Source organism: Anarhichas minor, unplaced genomic scaffold, assembly GCF_050575085.1.
Source record: "Anarhichas minor isolate MPS153535 unplaced genomic scaffold, ASM5057508v1 ptg000003l, whole genome shotgun sequence".
NCBI lineage: Eukaryota > Metazoa > Chordata > Actinopteri > Perciformes > Anarhichadidae > Anarhichas > Anarhichas minor.
In genome coordinates, this window is record NW_027466449.1 from 7386445 (window position 1) to 7397809 (window position 11365).

Here is an 11365-nt window from a genome sequence, read left to right on the forward strand (position 1 = left end):
CACATGGATATTTCTGCCTCACAATCTCAAACACTGTTTTTACATGTTGGATATTCTCTATCTGAATCCTTGGGGGGGAGGAGTCTGGCTGTATTTATACTAAACGGTTTGTATACTGCTTAAATAGGAGATGGTAAAGGCGTTCCAATGTAGGTGACAATATAGAAAATGCAAGCAAGATAGACATTTACTAATCAAAATGATGTTCAATGGTAAGCCTTACTTTAGACCAATATTCCAACGTCTCGTTTTGTAAATTTAAGATTAAAATGTGATCAAAATGGAGTGTCTAGATAGTCAAGTGGTTACCACGCGTGGCATATACCTTCAACATACACCTCGATAAAAAACAACAAAAAAGTGGCCAGAATCACTCATTTGTAAAACAGATTTTTGATGATTTGGGAACAAACAGCTTCTAACTTGTTTGTGTACTCTGTCACCTCCTATTGTCAATCAGCAATAGCAGCGACTTCTGCCGCAAACATCCAGAGGAAGGGAAAAAAAAATAAAAAATATTTATATATATATATTTTTATTTCACATCAAGCAGAATGTATAAATATGAGCAGTGACATAATCCAGTGAGACTGGAGCAATATACAACAACATAACACGGATACTAGTTATAGGAAACTATACTTACATCAATCAATCAAAAACACTTCAATGATAATACAAACCATGACAGACAAATACACTGCAGCAGTTCACATTGTGCATGAGAGGATGTGAGCCAGTTTGCTGTATTAAAAGGTCCCTAACAGGGAGCTTCAGTAGTAGGACGCAACGGAGAATTCACTGACACATAATTATGCACGAGGGAAAAGAGGCATCCTGGTTCTGCCACACTTAACCGCATTATCAGCAGCTTTACTGATTTAGGACATTCTCCAGTAGGAGAGATTTGATTACACGGAGGATAGCTTTAGAGCTTTGTGAAACGCGCCGTTCTCCAGTTCTCTCTTTGTATGGGAAAGTATGTTCACGCAAAAACCTCACTGAACAAACCTTTTTCAATCAGTTTTCACATTTACATTCAAGATAAAAGATTTAATTTATACTAACAACTAACACTAGTAAAACTAATGAATTGGTAGACCTTACCATCTGTTATATTTCATAACTGTGAATTGCTGACATTTAGGATCCATGTTGTGCACTGGACTTTGTTGTCACACATTCACCCTCACAAGGAAAGAAACAGAAAAGGCACATATTGGGGCTCTTAAATGTAGCAAGGTCAGAGCTTTAAAACAACGAACCCCGACATTTATAATCCATCAATTACTCTATTAATCCAAATGATACTCAATATACCCAAGTAACTATGCACAGCAACGGGAGACAAATAAATTACTAAAATGATTATTAGTGCTAAACTAGGAAATGTGCTATGCTTGACAATAGCATAGGTAGAGAACTCTTTCTACCTAAACAGACCATTCACATACACAAAGCGTTTCTGTTCCGAGGTAACTTCATAAATTATGCTGCAAGAAAAAAAACAGCTAAACAATATACCAAATTAGCAAGAAGCTAAAAAGAAAAATGATATCGAGGAAGCTTAGAAACTAGTCAGTCTCGCTTAATTTACTAAATCAAGACATTCAAAATCTGTTGCATTGCAAATTGCTGAAATGATTGAGATGGTTTCAAGCAGTCAACAGTGCACAACCATGCCATTTTTTTCACAACTGCAACTTTGCCTAAAATGTTACATATAATAAATAAAAAGCACCTGCTTGTTAGATCAGTATGTCTTCTTAGTGAGGAAATACTTATTGAGAGGGTGCCGTACACAGCATTAACAAAAAGGTTAGTAGTAGTGCAGCTGGTGACAGTGTAATAGCGCTGAGCCCAGGTAAGTTATTCTAAACCTTCTTTGAGGTCAGCTGTGGGGTTTAACTAAGCATCTTGTGGCGGTCAAAAACTGTCTTGCGTTGTTCCTGGACCTGCTTTTTCCAGCGCTGCTGTGCTCCTTCAACCCGCTCCAGCACTGTGTTTCCTTTGGCCTGGGCACTGTCCACAGGAGGACGCATCTCCTGAACACACAAAAACAAAAAATAAATTAAAAATGCAAGGATTTCACATTCAACTGATATAAAATAAAGGCATATACTGTATGCAGAGTGCGAAATACAAATTTGATCCAGGGCTTGGGGCGAGACCTCCCACGATTGCCACACGGTATTTCGCACACCGACGTGCGTGTGTTTGATTGCACGTGTTATTTGTTAGAATGGTTACCTCAGAGTCCTCCTCATTGTGCAGTGGCTGGGTGTAGGCGTCATGTTTGCGAATAAGAGGATCAACCAGCAGCAGGAACAGCATGTAGAGCAGCAGCGCACCCACAACAGACAGGTAAATGATGATGGTTACCTGGGACGGACAGAATGGAAAACATTTAGAAATGTTGGTATATTTGGAGGTATATTTCAAAGTCACTAAAATCCCAAAGAAAGCTGGTGGTACCTTGATGGTGTTGCTACTTCGTTCCTCGTACTTGCACTCACACAACAGGCAGTAAGCTTCCACGTCATGGCCAGGCACCGGCATAGGCTCCACTACATGGAGGCAATTACTGTAAAACACATCAAAGAGTCGGGATGGACGGGCAACTCTTAATCGTGTTTCTCAATGACTGAACGACTAAATAAAAGCTTTCTCTTACCAATCCTTCTGAGTCACATTTCTGTTATATATGTGGCCAGTGAAGTTTCTGTATGGCGGGCAGATGCACTTGCAGCGAACATCCTCAAAGTTCTGTAATCATCAAAAGAATTGAGTGAAAGTGAGCACAAACTTGGCGAACTGCTTACTAAAATGCCTCAGCTCACATGTCTTGTTTTCATGCTATGTTTTCTCCATAGCACTAGCCCTCTCTCTGCATTATTAACACAATTGGGTTAAAGAAAAAGTTAGTAATTCTTGCTTGAAAGGCAATAATTCTGAATTAACACCGTTACATTAGAGTCAAATATATCCTTTAAAATGCTTCACTTTTCATCAAGCCACTCATTATTTACAGAAACTTAAGAATTCAATGCAAACTTTACTTTTCGTAGGAAACTCTGGTGCATTCATTTTGGCCTTGACTGCAAGCAAAAACAATGTTTTGATATTAATGACCCTCAATTTACATTAAAATGAATTGTTTGGATACACCGGGTACTCATACTCGTATTCAATTGACCTCAGTTCATTTACTCTGACCACATTTCATATTCATGAATCAACAATTTATAAGGAAGAAGCCAAACTATTATTATAAATGTCAAACAATACATTTCATCTACAGCTGAAACACCTGAAACCTTTACACGGTTACAGTGGTTATGTTGTGGGTTACAAGCTGAATACTTGTATCGGTCTCAAATTAAGTTTAATGGGAAAAAGACATTAATTAACATATAGCTAACGCTACATAAACAAACATAATTATTAATAATACGGTCCACAATAACACTGGTTTTATTCCACTCTCTCAATACTAATATTACAGATAAACGTGCAGTTTAGTCTCCTTCACAAAGGGATTTTGTTTTAGGACAAATGAGTTAAGTGAAGAGGAAAAGGGGACACACAACAGTTTATGGATGTTACTACTGAGGGTTTCTGAAAGCATCTGTCACGTGCGGAGCTGCATGTTTTACCTTCGCCTGCACAACAACAAGAGCATCCAGCAGCAACAAGGTCACCACTGCGGGTACAACAGATGTCCACGATAGTTTCCTTCCAGAGGACATGTTCCCACAGGAGACACGATTTGCTCGATGGTCTCAGAATCAGCTGCAGCGCTCTGTCAAAAACAAACGCAGCGTTAGCAGTTAGCTAGCAAGAAAAACACGAGAGTTCACTGCAGATTCACTGAAGCTAAAGGCAACCTTAACTAGCAATACAGTTTACTTACGTTGTAATGGCAGCTGGAGTGTTTGTCGCTGCTATGCATTCAGGATGTAGCTAATGCACCAGCCAGCTGTATTTATTTAGAAGAAAGAAATGTTGGACTTCCTTATTCCGGGTTGTCGTCAGACGTCACGTGCGCCACGCAAGAAACATGCATCGACACTGACACCTACTGGAGACAAATACAGAAATAGACTCTTTATAACTTGCATGTTATGTTACGTTGTACTCCACAACATTTCAGAGTTAAATATTGTACTTTTCTTTTTACTCATATTACAGCTAATATTAAAGACAAGTGTCTTTAATATTTTACACATAAAATGCATGGTAATCTAATAGAATATTAGATTACGATGGAGTGTTATTTACAGGGGGCGTAGTAATGAGGGGAATATTGGAACTACCCAGAGCCCCAACATGCATAGGGCTCTGAGAAAGTCTGCAATTAAAAAGTTTTTCTGCAAATATAATTATAATTAGCATTAAACGTAGTCCTGTTGGGCCAAATCAATTGTTAGTCAAGAAAGTTTTGACTAAGTTTTCAAATACTCTTTGATCAGTTTTACTATTGTGCTTAGAAACATTACTGATGTACAGTCAACTCGAAGCAGCAGCAGAAATCTTTAACACCTTGGACTGAGTTTTTATTTAACATGACTCCCTCCCTGTGTTAAGAGCAGTCAATCAGTTTGTTTAGGAGTACTTTAAATACTTAGTTTAGTATATTTTTGTGATGGTATTTCAGTGCTTTTCTGTTTTGAATGCAGGCCTTTTACTGGAGTATTTGTACATAGGGGTATTGCTTCTCTTTACTGCCTGTACTGTTTTTCTCTTCGGCACACAGAAACACAACTCAAGTGATTGAGTATCTTGAGTAACAATCATCGTTTATCAGTCACATTTATGATAAGATAACATCAATATTCTGTATTATTCTAAACACACTACTATGGAATTTGTGACTCAACAGAATGTTTTTCCATATCTTTCAGTCAAAATGATTTTTTTCTTTTTTAAATGTCGAACCATGTCTCCCTGGTGAAATCTGAAATGTAAGCCACAGCTTCTTGACCCAATCAATACCTCTATTTCCTGGTAATCCTGCTTTCACATCTCTCTGTAAGATACTCATACCTTTAATAAGCCATAGAAATCAATGCCTCACAAATTCAGCCTGAACCACTTGAGCTTGCGGTCACAGAGATCAATGGAGACCACGGTTATTTCTCTAATGAGCTATGACATCGGTGTGAACAGCACAACCCCATCCTCTGTGTAACCTCAAACATGCATGTGCCGCTTGATTCAACCACTTAAAACAACTGCAATGGTTACTGATCTTTCATTCATTCAATCATGCTTGCATTTATTCATCTGTGTAATAATCACTGTGTGTCTTTGTAGCCATAATGCACGTAGTATAATAAACCAGCTCATAAACTCGCTTCAGTTTGGACTTATGCAAGCCCTCCACTTGTATTTCGTTCTCTCAGTCCTGTCATTGTAAGCCACTTAGTTCCCTGTCTTCTCTGATGCATGGCTGCCCTTTACACCCTTAGGCCAATTACAGCATAAATGACAGTGACCAGAGCTCAGTGCCAGGTCTCATTATCGCTTCAGAGCTCTCATGAAGAAGAAAAAAGGTGATTCATTTCCTTTTTAGGTAGAGGTAACCAATTTCATTCATTTCAGAAAGAAAATAAATCTAGTTACCTTATGTCAAATAGTTTATGATCTCAAAACAAAACTGTAATTGATGCAGACAGACACAAATGTTTTGACAAAGTTTGTGGGCAGGGACTGCGCACAGTCTGATTATCAAACGGCAAAGGAAAATGATCCCTAATGGAAACACTGCAGAGAAATCCACCTTATAAACAAACTCAAATATATCAAGTTCTCCTATTTGTCAAGGTACCTGGAGTTATTGACTAAATCACATTATTCAAGCATTCATTTCATGAGACTGAAAACAGCAGGCAGTTTGCCCACTAGGAGATGCTATAAGGCCCACGGCAAAGCAAACTGAATCCAGACCAGCAGACTTTGGGTGAAACAGACTTTGGAGTGATCTACAGGGATACAGATAAGATGTAGGAAGATATAATGCAAAACAAGATTCAATATGTTGTGAAATCCACAGGTGAAGCTACATAAAAACAAACATTGATGTTTGATTTAAATTGCATTAATGGCAGGTTTGTAGCACCACAGAATACAACGTGACTCAACAGAATTTAATATGAATCAGTGTAGATATATATTGTAACAAACATTGTATGTGGTTTATAGCATACAAATAAAGTCATACATGTCCTACTGAAAGAAGATACCAGTGTCTGCCCTTATTTTCGCACTTTCAATGCACCCCTCCACCTTTCAGCATTGTTCTTTTTGACCTTTATCACATAATCTGCAGTATCTTTTTGCTCTCCTCCCTTCCTCTGTATCATGCTTTTGTAGAGAACACTGTTTGAATAACAAGCCTATCTCTGTGTGTTAACTCTCCTCTCCTCTCCTATCCTCTCGGCTGAGGCGATGCATTGTGGGCAGCAGCACTATTCTCATAGACACACATGGTAATTACAGTAGTAGGAGGCAGCAGACAGTGGTGGTCCAGGGACAGCACAAAACTATAAATCACAACTCCTGGTTCCGCCCTCCTGAGCGTAGCCGATCACGCTCAACCAAAAAGCAATTCTGCCAACATGTGTTTGCACATTTGTCTTCATCAGCCACTGGCTTGTTTTGGGCCCCAGCGACGGAATTTTCCTTCAAACGTGGACTACTTCTCAAGTGTTACAGTCAAAGTCCGCTTTATCAGGCTCAACAATTATCCACACTTGAGATGTAGTCAGCATAGTTATTTTATGTCAGCAAATACCAATAACATTAAAGGGTGAAGAGGGTACTCTGTGTTTACTTTGAACATTGTGGTGAAGTAAAAAACTAAACAAAAGCAAGAATGAAACCATTAAATACATACAAAATATAACCTTAATCACCTTCACTTTTTGTTTCTAAGGTAGCATGAGATGCTTTAAGGAGAAGTGTCCAAATCAAAGAGGTGGAAATAGCAAAGGTGTTAGAAAAGTAGGCAGTGATGGTGATTCAGAGTACAGTGTTTGTCCTCTCCTGCTTTATCCATACAGACAGCTGCCTGTCAGCCAGCTGAGCCCATGGAAAGAAGAGGTGTCTGCTGAGGAGCTGGTGTCAGCAAGGTGAGAGCAGAACCCAGCTGAGCTGACCTGAGCCGAGCTGAAATGGATGCGGTGGAGAGAACGTCTCCTGCCTCTGAGGGACACAGATTTTCAGCAAGGAAACAGACTGCTGGAGCAGGAGACTCAGCCAGACAGAACATGAAAGGCAAGAGCGGCCATGACACATGATGGACACAAACGCAGGGAGAGAAGCTGCCTCCTCTACCTACCCTTTCCCCCCCCTCTCCTTCAGCAGTGCTGCACCGAAACAGGACCCCTGAAGGAGAGGGGGAAAGGGAAAAGAGAGATGATGCTAGAAACACAGTGCTTCCCAGTTGAACCCTAGCCCCCTGTAATGTGTGGTCTTTGATGTTGCCCAAGATGTTTAGAGAGATGCAGGGAAGCTTCAAAGAGAGCTAAAGGCCAATCATAGAATCATGGCATGTTGGTAGAAAAAAAAAAAAACAGCAAGCTGCCAGAAATCCTCATGCATCCTTCAAGAGAGACCAGGGGTCAGGCAAGAAGACAGCTGAAAACAATAGCGAGAAATGAAAGGTGACATGAATTGAAAGGTAGATAAATAGCTGCAGGGGAGGGAGGAAGGAAGTTTGTTGTTGGCATAAAAGGATGCGATAGGCTTTGTTCTCGGAAAAGCTGCCAGTTGGTTTAACAAGGCTTGGCAGGCCAGTCAATAGAATGTCAGCCATTAACGTCCACAGTTCAGTGACACCAGCGACCAGCATACGACTGATTTATACATCTAGTGATGCATAGAATTCTTAAAGATAGAAATGCTATACACCTGGCCGATCAAGACAGCAAACTAAATAAAACAGATGCATGTTTGTCACGTATGTCTCACTAACAGAGAACCATATAGAAATCATATGTGACACCTTTTCTGTATCAGCTGCCTCAATGAATAAGGGGAAACAAGTTATAAAAGGGCTAAATGTCACAAAGAGTCAAGGGTTTTTCAGACAAAACTATGGCAGATCAGAAAACATTGTCAAGACTAATCCTTCCAAGAAGGACCTCACCCATAATATCTCCGGTCTGTGGTGGGGGAGGGGGTCTTCATGTAGTAGAGGGGCTTTTCCTTAATGGGATGGTGATGAGCCACAGTGATCTAGTCGATGCCTCCCCCTTACACTATCTCCAGAGATTCCCATGTTGTGGCAGTTTGTTATTCACCTGCCCCAGCTACAGGCCACATCTGCAGGCATGATGGGTTTTGTCTGCAGGGGCCTCCTCCTCCAAATGCCATTGTGACTCACCTTCCTCTGTTTCGGCATTTACTACAATCTGACCTGGCAGCTCGGTGGTGTGTCACCATGGACTATAGCCCCCGGCACTTTCACAAACACAAACCTGAAACAATTGTATACTTAAGACGTAGAGTACACGCAGCATGGCTGAATAACAGATACCCATCTTCTGTAAACAAGGGAAACATTGGAATGGTGCTTTCTCTCTCTCTGAGACCAGAAGTGGCTTGCAGTGAATCAGATGTAGACGGAGGGATCAGAGACACAACTTGTCATCTCACATTTTTAGGAGACAGGGTAACGTAATTGAGAATGCATTTTAGTTTTGGGGGAACGTCATTTTTAGGAGACAGGGTTGCTCACAGCTTCAGAAATCAATAGAGCCCCCCGTTCTCCCTCTAATCTCGACACACGTGTGGACCGGGCCTGAAAAGGAAGCAGGGAAGTATAAAGAGAAGTAAAGGCAGGCAAAAAGAAAAGAGGACGAGACGTGAGGATTGAGTAAGGGGACATCTCCCATGTAGTAAATGCGCATTGATCAATTCAGAAAGGGACTTAAGAGGCTGAATTTAAGGGGTTATTTCACCCAAAAACTAAAAAAACATTTCTTTCATGTTCCTCTTTTTGTCCAGGATTTCGGATTGTCATTTCAGATTTTTGCCTCCTACCAAAAAGTGGGAGTGAAATTAATTTTGTTCGTGGTACTTACACCATTGAAAAATGACATTACTAAATGTAATTGATAATGTGTCTTCCCAAAAAAAGTGTTCACATTACTCTGGATAAACAGATTTTCTTAGAATGACTTGGAACGAGACGTTGCTGTCATTTTGCAATGCTGTGTACACCACAAACTACATTTTGAAGTCTCAAAACCAAATAAAACCCAAATAAATTGTCGTAATACAGGTGATCTCACGCGTTAAAAGAGTACGATTGCACTCTTAACATTGACACAGTCATGATGGACAGTTTTATAAAAAGCATCAAAATCAGTTTTGATACAGACATATTGTCTTTTGTGTTCCATGCATTCTTCTTCCTTGGGAAATTCCTAGTTTCCACATTACCCACAATGCAACTGGATGTGCAACTGGATGTATTAAGGACCTTTCCCATAGATTGAGGCAACAGCGCCACTGCGCTCTGAAACCCATCACTTTCAATGGCTTGCGCTGCGCCACAATCTGGTGATCTGTTGAACTTTGTGTGCTGAGCCCAGAGGCGAGCGCAGCGCAAACCTCGTCCCGTGTGAAAGGTCCATTGTGGTATACATCCACCCACCGGTATTGCAGTAGTCTTAATAAGGCATTCCAAACATCCCTCTCCGCAGCAACACTTTCCAGCTCTTCCGGGGGAACTCAGGACTCTTACCTGTTGGGCTTGCACAGAAAACCTCGAAAGTGAAGCTTCCAGGAGGCATCTGAATCAGATGCCCAAACCACCTCAGCTGCCCCCTCACATATGTCAGCGATTCCCACCCTATCTCTAAGGCTGAGCCCAGCCACCCTAAAACGGACTGGTATTTCCGGAGCTTTATCAAAACGGTCTGGTATAATGCCTGCATCACTGCTATCGCATGTCACAAAGAGTGCTCCACCTCCTACACCAGCTCTGGCTCCTACCCCTCCAGAGAGTTGACATTCCACATCCATAGAGCCAATCGGCGATGGCAGGGGTCCACGCAGTCCCCGCCTTTGCCTGCTGCCCTGCTCACAATACACCCAACCATAGCTATTCCTGCGAGTGGTGGGTTCACAGGGTAGTAGTGTGCGGTGCAACACACGAGTGAACTGAATCTACATTCAAAATTGTACAGTATTTGAAATGCTAAAAACAGACCACACATTTATTTTTCATTGGCCAGTCATTCTCTGTTATTTTCGTAGATTTGCTATGGGTGGTTAAGAGCATTCTTTTTCCAACCTAATTAGATTCATTTTCTTGCATCAAATGAATCCCCTCCCACTGCTTTGCAGTAAGGTAGGTGCCTTCTATTGGATCTCACTTTGTCTCTGGACTTTATTGACTTCATTCAATAGACTCTCCCTTAAAAGAGAAGTGAAGAGGCTATTTAACAGACCTGAGGAAAGCAAGAAACAAGGAGTGTGAAAAGACAAAGGAAGCAGAGAGAGAGAGAGAGAGAGAGAGAGAGAGAAAACCAGGAAGAGGTGGGGTTAGAGGTAGACGCTCCACTGCCTGGCTGACAAACAGAGGGTCCCTCCAGAGTCGGGCAGATGAGAAGGAGAGGAGGAGAAAGGGAGAGGGGTGAGAGAAAAGGAGGGGAGTTTGATGTGGGCAGTCAACCCCACCACCCTCCAAAAGCCATCTCTCTCTTCCTCCACCCCCCAGCGGAAAATCTATGCCTGCTCTCTTAGTATTCCTCCCATCTCTTGTGAAGGCTCTGCGGAGGGGAGAGCAGACAAGTGGACTGCTAGTGAGGCCCTGGCCAGCCGTGTGTGATGCTAGCTGGGAGTTTTTTCTCTTCTTCCTTTTTAGGATGGAGTGTTTGCTCAGGGCTGACAGGACAGACAGAGCTTCTAGCCACTTGAAAACCTCCAATAAAGGACCTTCACTGGACACATCCACCCAGTACACCACTAAGTTAGGTTTAGGAAAAGAGCGTGGTTGACCCCAACTTAACTGACTAACCACCAAGTGAAGTGCAGGTTGCCATTGGGATTGTTAAAGTATACATACTCCACATTTAACACACTTGATTTAAAAGTCAGTGTCTGAAAAGCTAATTCAGGGGGCAAATAAGAAGCCAACATGGATGTTGTGCAAAAGAAAATGTAAATTTGATCATTTCTTTCATCAAAATGTAGCCTCTCAGCTGACATTACTCATGAAATAAATGTTTGTCGACCAATACTGTGGTTTATTAACAAAAAGGCTTACCTACAACATGTCCGTCATTTTCAGCTATTCTTTATTTTTGTCATGTCTCATTTTGTCTCCTACTGTAAGTTATGTTTTTCTTAT

The 11365-nt window shown here is 41.2% G+C and overlaps 1 protein-coding gene across 2 annotated transcripts; it reads right to left on the bottom strand.

Annotated features, from left to right (window-relative positions):
- Positions 1-516: 516 nt before the first annotated feature.
- tmem9 (transmembrane protein 9) lies at positions 517-4047 on the bottom strand. 2 transcript variants are annotated; one of them, XM_076095699.1, is made up of 6 exons: positions 3914-4047; positions 3657-3802; positions 2675-2766; positions 2476-2584; positions 2251-2382; positions 517-2045 (listed from the first exon to the last, which is right to left on the bottom strand). In XM_076095699.1, the coding sequence occupies exons 2-6, from the start codon at positions 3747-3749 to the stop codon at positions 1905-1907; spliced, it is 567 nt and encodes a 188-aa protein (XP_075951814.1). In that variant the 5' UTR covers positions 3750-3802; positions 3914-4047; the 3' UTR covers positions 517-1904. The 2 variants fall into 2 exon arrangements, with proteins under 2 accessions (XP_075951814.1, XP_075951823.1); XM_076095708.1 differs by lacking the exon at positions 3914-4047 and adding an exon at positions 3060-3098 and having other exon boundaries at positions 3657-3797.
- Positions 4048-11365: the final 7318 nt, after the last annotated feature.